Source organism: Anabrus simplex, chromosome 1, assembly GCF_040414725.1.
Source record: "Anabrus simplex isolate iqAnaSimp1 chromosome 1, ASM4041472v1, whole genome shotgun sequence".
Taxonomy (NCBI): Eukaryota; Metazoa; Arthropoda; class Insecta; order Orthoptera; family Tettigoniidae; genus Anabrus; species Anabrus simplex.
The window spans coordinates 1,198,319,567-1,198,338,935 of NC_090265.1; the positions used below are offsets into that span (position 1 = coordinate 1,198,319,567).

Here is a 19,369-nt window from a genome sequence, read left to right on the forward strand (position 1 = left end):
TTTGGGCAATTTACTTAATCTGTTCTTTTTACACTGGGGCCCAGTAGTTTGGGTACGAGATACCCCCGTTTCATTTTATGTAAGCTGTGCCTTGATGGCAATTTAGTGTAAAATTCTGGTATTGTCTTTAATAGGCTGGAAAAATTGAGAGCGGGTAAGCTCTTTCTAGTATTTGTATATGTGCCTCTAGGAGGCCTGACATTGATAGGTGGGAGTAAGTGCTCCATGTTATTAGGGGTTTTCTGCCCTTTGGTAAATATGTGATTGTGAGCTGAGGGCTCAGAAATTGTAAAAGGTGGGGCTTGAAGCCCAGATCATTAATTTGTCTCTAAATCTTGGCTTTCCTGGTCTTGTACCTGATTATTTGTTGACTTGTTGTTATTGGTTGAATGTTCAAATTATATGTGAAATTGTTAAGTTTTGTTATTTTCGAAAATATAACCTTTAATTCAATTTTAATTCACATCTCAGCTTTGTAGTTAGACTCATTCCAGCCCGCACCTTCTTCCACCTCTGCTGTTCCACGGGTAACCCCGTAACAGTTACAATGATTCTAAGTGTAATATCTAAATATATGAGAAATGACATGGACACATGTCAGTTAGACGTCCCTTATGTGTGAACACTCAGATAGTGAAATAAAAACTGAAATTAATTTAAGGATAATAGTGAGGATAACATCACTGAGGCTCGTAGCTAGTCTGGCGTCGTGGTGAAACTTCTCGGATGACTACTACCATGTGCACCAATAAGTACGCTGATTACATGTATACTTCCTAGGTTGAATTTATCCTTGAAGTATGGGATAATTGGGTCATTCTTTTCATCGTTGCGAGTCCCTTGTCCACGTCGGATTATAGGGTCGATTATTAGTCTACATCTGAAAATTTTGGAGTTAGCATGTATGCCTTTGCGATACATCATCAGCAGTCATATATCAATTTGAATTTCATTCGCAATAGGTCGTCGCCATTAACTTGGATTGTTCCCATTTCTTGTGGATTTGAAGTCATATCTCCTTTCGTTTTTGTTAAGTACAGCCTATATCACGTCAACTGATCATTTCATTTGTGGGTTTGAATTTGGAGATTTTTCTTTTGGGTGACGAAAATGATATTGCCAAATTAGGACAAGGTACAGAGTATCAGTTGGTGCAACCTTGACGATTATCAGAATTACGAACTTAAATACTAGACGCCGACTGTAACGACATATTTATTGCTTAATATTTTGAATAAGTTGAATCGTCCTGTAACTCAATAAACTCCGATGATCTGCTAATAATTTGCATTGGCCTTTCCTTTTATTTCAGAAACATACGTTTGTCCAGTGACGCACTTCAAATGTAGGAACCATTACTGCATACCACAGGATGAAGTGTGTAATTTCGTGGACAACTGTGATGATGGCTCCGACGAACTTCTCTGCTGTAAGTATTCCATGGTTTTCTTTCTTAGTTACATAAAACGTATCAAAGCATCCCGTTACGTTCCCTTCAAATTACATCGCAACTTTAAAAGACTTAATAAAACATTTTTAAATAAACTTTATGATGTACAAAATATTGCTAGCGCTTACCCACCTGAGCTATTCAGCCTAAGTGTTTACAAAGACTTGATATGCTACTGTTTTACATCACCTTTGCCTCCCATTCTTAGATCGGCTTTTAGGCTGATAACCATGCAGTTTTTAAGAAAAATTGCAATTTTGCTCCCTAAACCATTCAGCCCAAGTCTATATTTTACGGTTAATATGGTGGTACGATTTTACCGACACCTCTGACTGTCGTTCTCAGATCTGCCCTTTATGCTTATTACCGTGCATTTGTCAAGAGACATACCCCTCAGCTAGACAGTTTTCAAACTGCGGAGATAGATGTTTGCACCCTATACAGAATTAAATAACATAGTATGTAGGTGTTCTGAGCTAAATTTGAAACCATCAACTTTGTATTTCCTGCCTCAGCGAATTCCGTCAAAGTTAATAAGCCTACTCGTAGATCCATTGTTTTGCTGAGAAGACAATCTCACACCTTACGTGCTTCACTCAGCCTTCTCACGTGTGTAAATGATTTTATAAAATGTACCATGTTAATACCTGTTATTAGTTCCAGATTCACTTGCGTGTATGCTATGTAACTTACGTCAAGAGCCCCAGCACAGCTCTTTCCGAATTAGTGTAGTAAGAGCCAATCTATCACCCCTAGCCCCTGTTCTAGATTAAGGTTGGGAAGAGCAGCTGGTTAGATGGATGAGACCACCGAATTAGTCTAATACTGTACATATTAGCCAATAGCTCGCTCCTGAAATTCAGTCCGATGTAACAAATGTACTGTATAGTGGCTATCTTTCCTCGGGAGCCGTAGTACAGCTCAGCTCGGGTTAGTCTCATAAGAGCCCATGTATTCGCAAGAGCCCCTGTGCTAGTCTGAAGTTAGGAAGGGCATCCGGTTAGGAGTATTAAACTGCCGAATTAGCCTAGTATGCAAAAATCCCTAGCACAACTCTCCCCAAGTTAGTGTCATAAAAGCCCATGTATCACCTCTAGCCTCTGTGCTAGTCTAAAGTTATGAAGGGCAGCTGTTTAGAAAGATGAGCAATATCGCAGCTCCTTAAAGTGAGTCTAATATAACTAATGTGCAGCGGCTATCTCGCCTAGTGGTTCTCTACCCCAGTTCCTAAAGGTTAGGCTGATGAAAGTAATAGGTAAAAAATTACAAGTTGTGAACCCCTGAGATAGTTCTCTAGAGATAGCGCCATAAGAAAAGAGTATAGCAGCCATCCTGTCCAGTAGGCCTTGTCTCAGTTCCCGAAAGTTTGGATCATTAACTAATATGCATGAGTTACAAGTTGTGAGCCCCAGAGGCCTCTCTAGGAATAAAGTATAGCAGCCATCTTGCATAGCAGACCTCGCCTCAGCCCCTAAAATTAAGCAGACAAAACTAATATGTCATAAGTTGTAAGTAGTGAGTCCACGAGGTAACTCTTTAGAGTTAGGCCTATAAGAAGAATGTATCACCATTAGCCCCTGGCCCAGCTCCTTAATTAATGTTAGACTCATATAACCAATGTATAGCCGCCATCTTGTGCACTGGCTCTTGGACCAGCTCAGCAAAGGTTGCGTCTGAGTGAGTGGCACGTGAGGAACGAGCTCCTCAAAACTGTGTAATTTCAATTGTTTAACAGCGAAATTTTCAGTGTGCTCACCCGATGTATTCAAGTGTGTGATATATATTGTGAAGTTATTATAGAAAAACACTAATTCACTCATCGGGAATCCCGAATTAGTATTAATTCCGGAGCTTGTTGTGAACATAGCAGAATGGGCGCTTGTGAGCAATGTGGAGTGGAGCTGGTAAGAGCCGTCAAGGTACAGTGCGCTCAGTGCAAAGAATGGTACCACAAGAAATGTATGAACAACCTTAATAGATTTCGTGTGCGGTCCCGTGAAATTTGTAGTGTAAGTGAAGCAGAAAACAGGAAGACGAATTCAATGGGGAACACTATTCCATCCTTAGATAGTATCTTTTCTAAAAGAACTAACAGAAGGAAGGAAGACCAGACGATAAGGGAGATTGATTTAGAGAACTCACTCGAACTATGTCGTAAGAAGTTTGACGATACGGCCCAGCTTACTTCGAAGCAACAAACTGATCTCGAGAAGTGTTTTGATCACATAGGAAACCTGACTAAGGAAAACTGCAATTTAAGGGAAAAAATTAACTCTCCAGAGAGCCGAGTGAATGATGCGGAAATGTACTCAGGAAGGAACACAATTGTAATCCATGGGTTTCCTGATATCCGAAACGAAACTGTACTGGACACAGTTAAGAAGACTGAACGGGCTCTGGACATAGAAGTGAAAGAAGAGATTGTGGACGCGTGTCATCGCCTTCCGAAAGCCCCGCACCAACACCACAGCGAAATTATAGTGAAGTTGGTAAGCCGGATGGACAAAGATCTGTTCATGGAACAACGGCGAGTGAAGCGAAACCTCTCCACTAGCCACGCAGATCTTCCAAGCGACAGTGTTATCAAGACCAACGAGAGTCTCTCACAGAGAAACAAACTGCTAGCCCAGGCTCGAGTCATCCGCAGAGAGAAGGACTTCGCGTACACATGGGTAAGAAACGGAGTTATTAAAATATATAAAACTCAGGGTTCCAACGTAGTTGTTATCAACAACCAGGATGACTCAATCTATAGATTATCAAATACTGGAGTTTGATATTGATGTTCAATTAACCTTAGCTGTATTATCCAGCAGAACTAAGAGTGAAATAAAAACAAGGATAGAGGAAGCCCATAACCGCATTCTTTATGATGAAAAATGTTCTTCATAATAACAACTTAATTTTAAAATTGATAATCAGTCTTGTCATATGTTGTCCATCTTACTTTACAGAGCAGAGAACTGCCGCTGGATAGACAAACATTTAAAAATTGGAGAAATTTTATATGTGGGTTATTGACGCATAGTAGGTATAAGCGGGATTGACAAAGTGAGAAATATGAAAGTGCTGGAGCGCATGAGAAAACGAAGGGAAATATTAATGAGTGACATACCTGTCCTATCCCATCGTCGCCGTAACACCCATCTGTATCGGTACGGCATAAAACAAGTTTCATTAAAAATTCAGCGGATAATTACAACAGAATTGGATGAAAACTGGTTATGCCTAGTTGCATGAGTGAAAAACAGCATTAATAAATGAGCATGTCATGCATATTTAGTGTAATAATTTGCGTACGAAACACAGAGATTATATTGCACTGACATACAATAGCCAAACCAAACCCCATGGCACTACAGCCCTTGAAGGGCCTTGGCCTACCAAGCGACCGCTGCTCAGCCCAAAAGGCTGCAGATTACGAGGTGTCGTGTGGTCAGCACGACGAATCCTCTCGGCCGTTATTCTTGGCTTTCTAGACCGGGGCCGCCATCTCACCGTCAGATAGCTCCTCAATTCTAATCACGTAGGCTGAGTGGACCTCGAACCAGCCCTCAGGTCCAGGTAAAAATCCCTGACCTGGCCGGGAATCGAACCCGGGGCCTCCGGGTAAGAGGCAGGCACGCTACCCCTACACCACGGGGCCGGCACTGACATACAATAGTATGTTATAATCTTAAAAAAAGCATAGTGGAGCTAAATAATGGTACAGTATATAACTAATAATATAATTGCCAAGCAAAAAAGAAAACTGCGAGATATTAAACAGGAAATTTAATATTAAATATGGCTTGTTTGAAAGTGTCCTATAAAGGTGTCAAATAAGTTGTATTTCCAGTAGACATTGACCTGGGAAGTCCCTAACGCCTTACTTTCTTGATATAGGTTTTGGTAAAATGAAAACGTAAGCCCTGGAATAAAATAATAATAATAATAATAATAATAATAATAATAATAATAATAATAATAATAGTTGTTGTGCGGTTTCCCATGGTCCAGTGGGAACGAAGTTTTAGGTCAGATACAGGACAAAATCATACCAGGACAATTTTAACTGTGCAATATATCTGCAAGGTTAGTTTTTCTTTCCTTTTGTTTTCTTTTGATTGATAACCTTCTTGAAACATCAACAGTAAAGCTTTAACAATAAATGTTTGAAAAGGTACAACAACAAATAAAATAATTTGCTTTTACGTCACACCGACAGAGGTAGGTTTTATGGTGACGATGGAATAGGAAAGAGTAGTATAATTGGACAGTTCTGCGGCCTCCTCCTCCTCCCGCGGGAAATTTGAATTTTGGCGGGAAATATGAATTTTGGCGGGAGATTTGAATTTTGGCGCGAGATTTGAATTTGTAAACAAAGGCACGTGCTTTTTGACAGCTGTCATCGACAACAACGCATCGCTAACCTCAGTACTGCCATCTTGACGGGCCTAAACCTCAGTGGTACCAACTTAACCTAACTAGCGCGAGGTAAACAAATCCACGTGTTTTTTGACAGCCACGTGCTTTTTGACAGACAACAACGCATCGCTAACCTCAGTACTGCCATCTTGACAGGCCTAAACCTCAGTAGTACCAACTTAACCTCACAAGCGCGAGATAAACAAAGCCACGTGCTTTTTGACAGCCACGTGCTTTTTTGACAGCTATCATCCGCCATCTTTAAACTACAGAGCACCGTGCTGCCTTCTTTATCGCAGTAGCTGCAAATTCGTCACCTGTCATCGGCAGTGCTGCCAACTTGGCGGGCCTAAACCTTAGTGCTACCAAATTAACCTCACTAGCGCGAGATACACAAATCTACGTGCTTTTTGACAGCTGTCATTCGCCATCTTTAATCCATAGAGCACAGTGCTGCCCTCTTTAGCTACTTACCTTTGAAATGTGGTACGTCACAGCTGTCATCCGCCATCTTGCATCGCAATCCTCAGTGCTGCACACTTTAGCTAGATACATTTGAAATGTAGTGGCGGCAATTTGAAAAATTATTTATGCTCTTGTTTGGAAACAAACCTATGCGCTTTTTCTGACAGCTATCATCCGCCATCTTTAATCCAGAGAGCACCGTGCTGCCCTCTTTAGCTACTTACCTTTGAAATGTGGTACGTCACAGCTGTAATCCACCATCTTGCATCTCAAACCTCAGTGCTGCACTCTTTAGCTAGATACCTTTGAAATGTAGTGGCGGCAATTTGAAAAAATCTTTATGCTCTTGTTTGGAAACAAACCTATGCGCTTTTTTGACAGCTATCATCCGCCATCTTTAATCCAGAGAGCACCGTGCTGCCCTTTTTAGCTACTTACCTTTGAAATGTGGTGGTGGAAAATTCTACGGGCTCTTGTTTGAAAACAAACCCATGTGCTTTTCTGACAGCTGTCGACCGACATCTTTAATCTAGAGAGCACCGTGCTGCCCTCTTTGTGGCGGTGGCAAATTCCACGTGCTCGTGTTTGGAAACAAACTCACGTGCTTTTTTACAGCTGTCACCCGCCATCTTTAACCAACAGAGCACTATGCTACTATCATGCGGGCAATTTCGTTAGCTGTCATCCGCCATCTTTAATGAACAGAGCACCGTGCTGCTCTCTGTAGTAGCGGGCAATTTGAAAAGTTCTGTTAGCTGTCATCCGCCATCTTTAATCAAGAGAGCACCATGCTGCCATCTTTAGCTAGATACCTTTGAAATGTGGTGGCAGCAAATTGAAAAATTCCACGTGCTCTTGTTTAGTAAATAAACCCACGCGCTTTTTGTCAGCTGTCATCCGCCATCTTACATCGCAAACCTCAGTGCTACACTCTTTAGGTACATACCTTTGAAATATGGTGGCGGATAATTTAAAAAGAAAAATTCTACAGCAGCCATCCCTCGACGCTAATTGCACAAGATGCTGGCTATACATGACTCCTTAAAGGTGCTTATGCAAGATGGTCGCTATACATAGGTTCTCATGAGACTCCCTTGGGATGCTTGCGCAAGATGGCGGTTATACAAGGCTCCTTATGAGACACCCTAGGGATGCTTGCGCAAGATGGTGGTTGCTCCTATGAGGCGGCTTAAGGGTCCTTGCACAAGATGGCTAGAAACGCCCCTAAGGATGCTTGCGCAAGATGGCGGACGCAAGATGGCGGCTATACACGACTCCTTATGAGACGCTTTAAGGGTGATCGCACAAGATGGCTGCCACTCGTAGTTTAGAGGCTAACGTGTCGTGCTAGTTCGATTTATTAAATTTGGGGCTTAAATGCAAAATGTTAAATATCTCGAAAGCGGTGCATCGTAGAGCAAAACGGACAAAATTGTTCTGCCTAATACGTAGGTTCGCAGTATGAGGAACAAGAAAAACATAGTCTAATGATGGGATCGATGGTTCGATTCTTACTTAAGCCCTTTGGCATTGGCAGCTATCTAATTCTACAAGATGGTGGCTGCTCTTATGAGGCACAAGATGGCTTGAGACGTCCTAGGGATGCTTACGCAAGATGGCTGACACAAAATGGTGACTATACATAGCTCCTTATGAGACAGCCTAGGGGGTGCTCGCACAAGATGGCGGCTACTCTTATGAAGAAAGCTAGCTTAGAGGCTACTGCGCAAGATAACGGTTGCTGTTATGCATGCGGTGGAGAGCAAATTGAAATTCTATGTGCTTAATCAACAGAGCACCCTGCTGCCCTCATTAGCTGAAATGTGGTGGTGGATAACTTGAAAAATTATTTTGACAGGTGTCATCTTTAAACAATGGCGACTATACATAGGCTGTTAAGACCTTATCATTCTCCTCCTCCTCCTTCTCTACCCCCTCCTCGTCCTCCTCCGCCTCTTATGTCAAGGCATAGCTTTATATCGAACAAGTTTAAACCTGCATCGCGAAGGCAAGCGTGTGCAGCGATAACATTATTGTACATGTTTAGACTTGTGAAACATAAGAAGAGTAGAATCAAACGCTGTACTCGATACAACATGTGATCAGAACATTGATTGATCTGTTCAGAACACAAAATAAGTGATGAAGACTAGAATCGAACGTTGTACTTAATACAAAATATTAGGGGATACCTTTGTTCTAAGAAGATCAGATTGAAACATAACAAGACTAGAATTGAACACTGTACTCAATACAACACGTCAGGGGATAACTTTGTTCTAAGAAGATCAAATTGAAACATAACAAGACTAGAATCGAACACTGCACTCGATACAACATATGATCAGAACATTGATTGATATGTTCAGATCACTAAACAACTAGAATTGAACACTGTACTCAATACAACACGTCAGGGGATACCTTTGTTCTAAGAAAATTAAATTGAAACGTAACAAGACTAGAATCGAACACTACACTCGATGTCGTTAACCTTAACATGTGATCCGATACAACATGTTAGGGGGATACCTTTGTTCTGAGAACAATAGATTGAAACATAGCAAGACTAGAATCGAACACTGTACTCGATACAACATGCGATTAGAACATTGTTTGATGTGTTCAGGGCAAAAGTACAAATTCAATGATTTACCTAGTGTAAAAATCAAAAACACACACTGTGCACATATCGCATAGCTATCTCGCCTATCACTTGCCTAGTACGAAAATCAAAAACACACTGTGCACATATCGCATAGCTAACTCGGCAACACTTCAAATGATTTGCTTAGTGCGAAAATTAAAAAAATCTATACCGCGTAGCTAACTCGTTCACCGCACTGCTAAGACGCTCAGTAATTGCAAATACACTGATATATGTCATGCGAAAATCAAGAAAGCACACTGCGTAGCCAACTCGCTCGGTCACTCGCTTAGTAATTGCAACACGACTAGAACACTGATACACGTTACTCTTTTTTTCTCGAAACACACACACACGGATAAGAATGATGTGAGATACTACATAACTACATGTTAAAAATAGGGGGGGTGAAAAATCATAAATTATATGTACACATGTTGTCTCCTCCAAGTTGTAAGACGAAATAGATGCAGTACTGCGAGTTTCCGCTATAGCTGGCGAACGGAAGTAGCATGATATCTCAGCAGAAAAAATACGCGTGAGCTTGCATACACGCAAGTCAGACACAATGATGGATACCGCGATTCAAATCCTGGCAACTTATGCCGTCAGGAAGGGCATCCGTCTAGATCATGTAATTACACGTTATGACGATCGCGCAGGTCCCTCGCCTAGCATTTGCTATTTTTTACGGCTTCCGACAGTAGGAGTTCGAACCCGCTATCTCCCGAAGTAGCGAGAATGATTGCGGTTACAAGAGTGTTGATGGTGATTCATTTGTCGGATGGAGGTGATAAGCCTTGTGCAGGCTTCTTCGGTAGGAGTAGGCTATGTGCCGGTACCGGGACATCTAGTTATAAAACCCACTACAACAGATTTGTCGCGCATACTGCGATTTAAAATCCTAGTCCTTTGACGTCAGGAAGGGTAACCGGTCGTAAAACTATGGTGTATGATGTATGAGGCGGGGTGTGCAAAAAGCCAGCATTAAGTAAGGGCTGTTGATGGGGACGTTAAACCTTGTGCAGACTCCTTCAGCAGGAGTAGTCTATATGCCGGCACCGTGCAGGCTCTTTCGATGGGGGTAGGCTATGTGCTGGCACTGTGTTTTAACCTCTCCGTACAATCATAATATTTTATGTTAGGAACTTACACCAGCTAAATGCTACACGGTTAAGGAAACGTTCCGTGAGTTACAAGTAGCTTATCAGCACACAGTGTCCTCGTTCAAGGTTAGTACAGCCGGAAGCCGAGTGTACAATTTCAGTCGACGCATGCATTCTGCACCTCGCTCTGACTGACTGCGCCGATACAACTTCAAAGACTGTGGAACAAAAAAGCAGTGGAACAAAAAAAATGTAACCCACAGCCTGTTCCTAAAGCTTACCACTGTAAATGTTTGGAGCTCCTGTTTTTACAGCTAGATGTGCTTCCTAACGTAACAGGGCCGGGATTAAAAATATATTTTACAGCCGAGTGCCCCCTTCCTAACATGAGATTTTAAATAGCAAGAATCCGTTTTACGGCCGGTTGCCCTTCCTGACGCGATATTTTAAATCACAGGAATCTGTTTTACAACTGGATGCCCTTCTAGGATTTTAAAAAGCAGTATCTAGCCTTTTACATCATACACTATTGTTTTACAGTCCGGCCGGTTGACCTTCCTGACGCGAGATTTTAAATCACAAGAATCTGTGTTACAACTGGATGCCCTTCTAGGATTTTAAATAGCAGTATCTAACCTCTTACATCATACACTATTGTTTTACGGTCGGTTGCCCTTCCTGACGTCAAAGAACTGGGATTAAGAATCTGTTTTACAACTAGTTGCCCTTTCCAACACGAGAATCGGGGTTTTAGAGCTAGATTCTCTTCTTAGATTTTAAAAAGCAGTATCTAGCCTCTTACATCATACACTATTGTTTTACGGTACGGCCGGTTGCCCTTCCTGACGCGAGATTTTAACTCACAAGAATTTGTTTTACGACTGGTTGCCCTTCCTGACACAAAACTAGCAGTATCTAGCCTGTTACATCATACACTATTGTTTTCGGTGGGTTGCCCTTCCTGACGTCAAAGAACTGGGATTAAGAATCTGTTTTACAACTAGTATCCCTTTCTAACACGAGAATCGGGGTTTTACAGCTAGATGCTCTTCTTGATGCAGGAACTTAGATTTTAAATCGCAAGAATTTGTTTTAAAACTAGTTACCTTTCGAGATGCAAGAAATAAGATTTTAAATTACAGTACCTAGCCTCTTACATCATACACCGTAGTTTTACGGCTATTTACTCTCCTTGACGCGAGGACTAAGATTTTAACTCGCGAGAATCTGTTTTACTGCTAGATACCCTTCTTAACGCGAGAACTAAGATTTTAAATCGCAAGAATGAATTTTACAGCCGGGTGTTATTTTTGATGAGAGAAACAAGATTTTAAATTGTGTCCCACACCACAAACTATTGTTTAATAGCTAGATGCCCTGCTTGACGCATAAACTATTAGTATCTAGCCTCTTACATCATACACCATAGTTTTCCCACCGGTTACCCTTCCTGACGTTAAAGGACTGGGATTTTAAATCACAGTATACGCGACAAATCTGTTGTAGCAGGTTTTATAACTAGATGTCCCGGTACCGGCACATAGCCTACTCCTACTGAAGAAGCCTGCACACAGCTTATCGCCTCCATCCGACAGATGAACACCATCAACGTCTTGTACTCACAATCATTTTCGAAGGAGTCTGCACAAGGTTTAACGTCCCCATCAACAGCCCTTACTTAATGCTGGCCTTTTGCACACCCCGCCTCTTACATCATACAACATAGTTTTACGACCGGTTACCCTTCCTGATGCTAAAGGACTAGGATTTTAAATCTCAGTATACGCGACAAATCTGTTGTAGCGGGTTTTATAACTAGATGTCCCGGTACCGGCACATAGCCTACTCCTACCGAAGAAGCCTGCACAAGGCTTATCACCTCCATCCGACAAATGAATCACCATCAACACTCTTGTAACCGCAATCATTCTCGCTACTTCGGGAGATAGCTGGTTCGAACTCCTACTGTCGGAAGCCGTAAAAAATAGCAAATGCTAGGCGAGGGACCTGCGCGATCGTCATAACGTGTAATTACATGATCTAGCCGGATGCCCTTCCTGACGGCATAAGTTGCCAGGATTTGAATCGCGATATCCATCATTGTGTCTGACTTCCGTGTATGCAAGCTCACGCGTATTTTTTCTGCTGAGATATCATGCTACTTCCGTTCGCCAGCTATAGCGGAAACTCGCAGTACTGCGTCTATTTCGTCCTACAACTTGGAGGAGACAACATGTGTGCATATAATTTATGATTTTTCACCCCCTATTTTTTAACATGTAAGTATGTAGTATCTCACATCATTCTTATCCGTGTGTGTGTGTTTCGAGAAAAAAAAGAGTAACGTGTATCAGTGTTCTAGTCGTGTTGCAATTACTAAGCGAGTGACCGAGCGAGTTGGCTACGCAGTGTGCTTTCTTGATTTTCGCATGACATATATCAGTGTATTTGCAATTACTGAGCGTCTTAGCAGTGCGGTGAACGAGTTAGCTACGCGGTATAGATTTTTTTAATTTTCGCACTAAGCAAATCATTTGAAGTGTTGCCGAGTTAGCTATGCGATATGTGCACAGTGTGTTTTTGATTTTCGTACTAGGCAAGTGATAGGCGAGATAGCTATGCGATATGTGCACAGTGTGTGTTTTTGATTTTTACACTAGGTAAATCATTGAATTTGTACTTTTGCCCTGAACACATCAAACAATGTTCTAATCGCATGTTGTATCGAGTACAGTGTTCGATTCTAGTCTTGCTATGTTTCAATCTATTGTTCTCAGAACAAAGGTATCCCCCTAACATGTTGTATCGGATCACATGTTAAGGTTAACGACATCGAGTGTAGTGTTCGATTCTAGTCTTGTTACGTTTCAATTTAATTTTCTTAGAACAAAGGTATCCCCTGACGTGTTGTATTGAGTACAGTGTTCAATTCTAGTTGTTTAGTGATCTGAACATATCAATCAATGTTCTGATCATATGTTGTATCGAGTGCAGTGTTCGATTCTAGTCTTGTTATGTTTCAATTTGATCTTCTTAGAACAAAGTTATCCCCTGACGTGTTGTATTGAGTACAGTGTTCAATTCTAGTCTTGTTATGTTTCAATCTGATCTTCTTAGAACAAAGGTATCCCCTAATATTTTGTATTAAGTACAACGTTCGATTCTAGTCTTCATCACTTATTTTGTGTTCTGAACAGATCAATCAATGTTCTGATCACATGTTGTATCGAGTACAGCGTTTGATTCTACTCTTCTTATGTTTCACAAGTCTAAACATGTACAATAATGTTATCGCTGCACACGCTTGCCTTCGCGATGCAGGTTTAAACTTGTTCGATATAAAGCTATGCCTTGACATAAGTGGTGGAGGAGGACGAGGAGGGGGTAGAGAAGGAGGAGGAGGAGAATGATAAGGTCTTGACAGCCTATGTATAGTCGCCATTGTTTAAAGATGACACCTGTCAAAATAATTTTTCAAGTTATCCACCACCACATTTCAGCTAATGAGGGCAGCAGGGTGCTCTGTTGATTAAGCACATAGAATTTCAATTTGCTCTCTACCGCATGCATAACAGCAACCGTTATCTTGCGGAGTAGCCTCTAAGCTAGCTTTCTTCATAAGAGTAGCCGCCATCTTGTGCGAGCACCCCCTAGGCTGTCTCATAAGGAGCTATGTATAGTCACCATTTTGTGTCAGCCATCTTGCGTAAGCATCCCTAGGACGTCTCAAGCCATCTTGTGCCTCATAAGAGCAGCCACCATCTTGTAGAATTAGATAGCTGCCAATGCCAAAGGGCTTAAGTAAGAATCGAACCGTCGATCCCATCATTAGACTATGTTTTTCTTGTTCCTCATACTGCGAACCTACGTATTAGGCAGAACAATTTTGTCCGTTTTGCTCTACGGTGCACCGTTTTCGAGATATTTAACATTTTGCATTTAAGCCCCAAATTTAATGAATCGAACTATCACGACACGTTAGACTCTAAGCTACGAGCGGCAGCTATCTTGTGCGATCACCCTTAAAGCGTCTCATAAGGAGTCGTGTATAGCCGCCATCTTGCGTCCGCCATCTTGCGCAAGCATCCTTAGGGGCGTTTCTAGCCATCTTGTGCAAGGACCCTTAAGCCGCCTCATAAGAGCAACCACCATCTTGCGCAAGCATCCCTAGGGTGTCTCATAAGGAGCCTTGTATAACCGCCATCTTGCGCATGCATCCCAAGGGCGTCTCATAAGAACCTATGTATAGCGACCATATTGCATAAGCACCTTTAAGGAGTCATGTATAGCCACCATCTTGTGCAATTAGCGTCGAGAGATGGCTGCTGTAGAATTTTTCTTTTTAAATTATCCGCCACCATATTTCAAAGGTATGTACCTAAAGAGTGTAGCACTGAGGTTTGCGATGTATGATGGCGGATGACAGCTGACAAAAAGCGCGTGGAATTTTTCAATTTGCCGCCACCACATTTCAAAGGTATCTAGCTAAAGATGGCAGCACGGTGCTCTCTTGATTAAAGATGGCGGATGACAGCTAACAGAACTTTTCAAATTGCCCGCTACTACATGTCATAAAGAGGGCAGCACGGTGCTCTGCGGATTAAAGATGGCGGATGACAGCTGACGAAGTTGCCCGCATGATAGCAGCACAGTGCTCTATTGATTAAAGATGGCGGATGATAGCTTTCAAAAAAAGCACGTGGCTTTGTTTCCAAACAAGGGCACATAGAATTTTTCAAATTGCCGCCACCACATTTCAAAGGTATCTAGCTAAAGGGTGCAGGATTGAGGTTTGTGATGCAAGATGGCGGATGACAGCTGTCAGAAAAAAGCACGTGAGTTTGTTTCCAAACAAGAGCACGTGGAATTTGCTACCGCCACAAAGAGGGCAGCACGGTGCTCTCTTGATTAAAGATGGCTGCTGTCACGCGGAATTGCCTGCCACCACACTTCAAAGGTATCTAGCTAAAGAGGGCAACACGGTACTCTCTGGATTAAAGATGGCTGCTGTCATAAAGCATTTTTCAAATTATCCGCCACCACATTTCAAAGGTAGGTAGCTAAAGAGGGCAGCACTGTTTTCTATGGATTAAAGATGGCGGATGGCAGCTGTCAAGAAAGCACGTGGATTTGTTTACCGATTCAGATCTCGCGCTAGTGAGGTTAAGTTGGTAGCACTGATGTTTAGGCCCGTTAAGATGGCAGCACTGCGGATGACAGGTGACGAATTTGCAGCTACTGCGATAAAGAGGGCAGCACGGTGCTCTGTAGTTTAAAGATGGCGGATGACAGCTGTCAAAAAACACGTGGATTTGTTTACAAATTCAAATCTCGCGCTAGTGAGGTTAAGTTGGTAGCACTGAGGTTTAGGCCCGTCAAGATGGCTGCGCTGACGTGTGCGATACGTTGTTGTCTGTCAAAAAGCACGTGGCTGTCAAAAAACACGTGCATATGTTTACCTATTCAAATCTCGCGCTAGTTAGCTTAAGTTGGTACCACTGAGGTTTACCCCCGTCAAGATGGCGGCAGTGAAGTTAGCTATGCGTTGTTGTCGATGACAGCTGTCAAAAAGCACGTGGCTTTGTTTACAAATTCAAATATCGCGCCACAATTTAAATTTCCCGCCAAAATCCAAATTTCCCGCCAAAATTCAAATTTCCCGCGGGAGGAGGAGGAGGCCGCAGAACTGTCCAGTTATACTACTGGAAAGGGCTAGGAGTGTGAAGGAAGAGATTTGGGCCTTAATTAAGGAACAGCCCCAGCATTTGCCTGGTGTGAAAATGGGAAACCACGGGAAACCATCTTCAAGGCTGCCGACAGTGTTGCCCGAACCAACTATCTCCCGGATGCAGGCTCAAAGCCGCGCGCCCCTGACCGCACCGTCAACTCGCTCGGTACAACAAAAAGTAACAATCAATCTTTGAAGCTTATTATGAAGATCGGGGAGAAGAACCATGTCCCACATATTACCAAAGTCTTCGTCTTATGAAACCAATGAAGCTTGAACCTCCATATGACTAGTTCAAAAGCAGAAGCCCAGTTAGAATGTAAGTTTACAACCTCAAAAACAACGTTATTGGCGTTATTAATATTACACATGAGCAGGACTTCACATACAAGTTTTATTTAGTTGTCGACCAGACTTAAGATACACTCCTTTTTATCTTTGGAGAAAGCTTAGCAGCTTTTATATTATACTCGCTGCCCTTTCTCATTTGGGGAACACACACAAATTACGGATTGAAAGATCCAGAAAACACAGGAGTCGAAGCTCGTAGCCTACATACTAGGCGGCCAAGAAATGGAAAAACGAAAGATTAATCAAAAAGCCGAGAACAAAATAAAAGGAATGTTGAACACCTCAAGCAATCCCATGATATGACTTGTCATAGCACCTAGCAGCGGAGAAGGCCCGATGATACAGAGGATAAGCCATACTAAGCGGTGACTAAGACCAGAGAGAAGTTAAAGTCCAAAATACCAAACCAAACCCCATGGCACTACAGCCCTTGAGGGCCTTGGCCTACCAAGCGACCGCTGCTCAGCCGGAAGGCCTGCAGATTGCGAGGTGTTGTGTGGTCTGCACGAGAAAATCCTTTCGGCCGTTATTTTTTGGCTTTCTAGACCGTAAAGTCCAAAATACAAGATAGAATTTAGAGTTAGAAGTTTTCTAAGTTTCTAACTTCGTCACCAGAAAGCAAAGTGAATAAATGAAACAGGGTGCACACTCGTATGTCCTTAAATTTAGTAGCCACAAGGGGGGTTACACCTTGCCCATAGACAACCTAGAAATCTAGATGATACAATCTAACTGACAATTAGGAAAACCTACACTAACTTTTACATGCTAGAAAGGAGCGCTGGTATCTTCCTGTCGCCACACAAAGTAGTTTACATTTTTGTTCACATGGCTGCCTACGTTACCGCTGCCCCAGCCTCGCCGTCGTCTCCTGGGAGGAGAGCTTCCATTACGTCACTCACTCTGAGATCAGATCAAGCTAGATATATAAGGTTCAAGCTTACAGTATTTATAGAAATGATCGGGGATTTGATTGGTTGATAATGACTTAAACAGGCAGTAAGCTGATTGGTAGATCATGACGTAACCAGACAGTAGTGCCAACTTAGAAACAGAAGACTCTAGTCCAGTATGTACAAACCGCAAAACAGAAGCAATTCTCATCTAAGTTGAACACACTCCAAATCCCTAGGTGGCACTCAGAAACAACAATAGTGACATCTAATATGACGCAGTAATTTAAGTGGACATTGTTCAGTATGTCTCCGCGAGACTTCACCACTATCAGGCGTTAGAAGGTTTACCTTCAACTAAGGAGCAGGCGAACTATCGTCACAATAATAATAATAATAATAATAATAATAATAATAATAATAATAATAATAATAATAATAATAATAATAATAATAATAATACCCGTGTGGGGATTTACCGGTTACATCCATCGGGCGCGTCCCATTGGAATTGGGGAAGCTCACTGGCTCTGCTGCCAGCAGAGTCAGAGGGTAGTTGGGAAATAAAATACCACCGTGAAAAAAAAAACTGGTCCCTTGCCAGGGTTACGGCGAAGACTGGTAAATGACCAGAAGCCAGAAAACATCTTGAGGCAACCTCTAGGGCTAACAACCCTAGTTGTAAAAGGATGGGTACCCGTCCAAAGCAAAGTCAAGTCAAAAAGCATGATGGCACAACATTTCAAGAAACATACCCCAGGGGGTAAATCTTCGGATAAATCCCTCGTCGTGAACACCACGGCGCACGAGTCTCGTTCGGATTCTGGGGGAGACTCGACATCATGCAAGAGACGAGTCGGAGCGTCTCGGTGTACCCCGAAGAGTCAAAAACTCAGGCCAAAATCTAAAACCTTTCTAGCAACTTTCAACATAAATTCACTTACACAAACTGGCAAGCTCAAAACCCTCACCGAAGCTCTTCACGAAAATCAGATATCCATAATGGCCCTACAGGAAACAAGGTACCCAGATGAAGAGATCTTTGAATCCGAAGGCTACCGATTTGTCAAGAGCAAAGCGCAAAGAGAAATCCTCAATGGAGCTGTGATGCTTGGAACCGCGTTTGCTGTTAGAACCAAGATCCTTAAATCGGTTGCAAATTTCGAACCTGTGAATGACAGATTGTCTATACTCACAATTAAATGCGCGAACAAAACCTACGCCCTAGTTAACGCACATGCTCCTACAAACGATAAGAACAAGTCTGATCCAGATGAAGTTGATAATTTCTGGGACCTACTGGATGAAAAATTTAACAAAATCCCCAAACACCATGTCAAGCTTCTTTTGGGTGACTTCAATGCCCAACTAGGTCGTGAACAGAAGTACAAGGAAGTTATAGGAAATTACCCTGCTCACAAAAGAACCAGTCCCAACGGCAAAAGACTGGTGTCCATTTGCGAAAATCACAACCTGCAGGTCATGTCGACCCACTTTCGCCATCTACCCAGAAAGCAAATGACTTGGCGTTCTCCCGTCCAAGCTCTCGGAGAGTTCCAAATTGATCATGTTGCAATCTCCAGGAGAAACAGCCCTGAGATTATGAATGTCAAGGTAAAGAAAGGCATCAATGTGGCCTCAGATGATTATATCTCTCTTATCAAATTCATACCAATTCCCGCAAACACAAGGAAGACAACCAAACAGATCACACGCTTCGACAATGATAAACTTCGGCAAAGGGTCGAGGAGTTCCAGGAGAAGGCTAGACCAAATGACTGTGACTTTACCAACGCCAAAAGTCTCCTTGTTGAGGCCGCCAAAGACGTTGCAGAAATCAAGAGAAGCAAAAAGCATGCCTGGTGGAATAATACCTGCGAATCAGTCCTCCAAGAAAGACTCAATGCGTGGAAACAGTACTACTCTACGAAATCAGAAAATGATTGGAAAACCTACAAAATCCAACGTGCCCAAGCACCTAGGGTGTTCAGAACTGAGAAACGTAAATACGAAAAATCTCTCATTGAAAAGATAGAACAAAACTTTAGGAAGAATGAAAGCAGAGAGTACTACAGAGCCTTCAAACGCAAACTCACTGGCTATAAACCAGCATCTCTATGCTTTGAGCGAAAGGACGGCACACTGGCGACGTCAAATGAAGAAAATTGCAGCATTCTGGCAGATTTCTTCAAGAATTTACTTAATTGCTCTAAACCGCAAAGCGCCATTGAGACCAAGGAACCCTTACTCAGGTACCCAGATTCCAGACCACCCGACAGAGATGAAATCAAGCGCCACATTGCCCGTCTCAAAAATAACAAA

The 19,369-nt window shown here is 42.3% G+C and overlaps 1 protein-coding gene across 1 annotated transcript in view; it reads left to right on the plus strand.

Moving 5' to 3' along the window:
• Positions 1–19,369, plus strand: part of LOC136858487 (G-protein coupled receptor GRL101-like) — an 826,319-nt gene that overhangs the window by 369,253 nt on the left and 437,697 nt on the right. Inside the window, exon 4 of the mRNA XM_068225625.1 lies at positions 1,313–1,429. Coding sequence (XP_068081726.1) covers positions 1,313–1,429 — 117 coding nt within the window. The remainder of the gene's footprint in view (positions 1–1,312; positions 1,430–19,369) is intronic.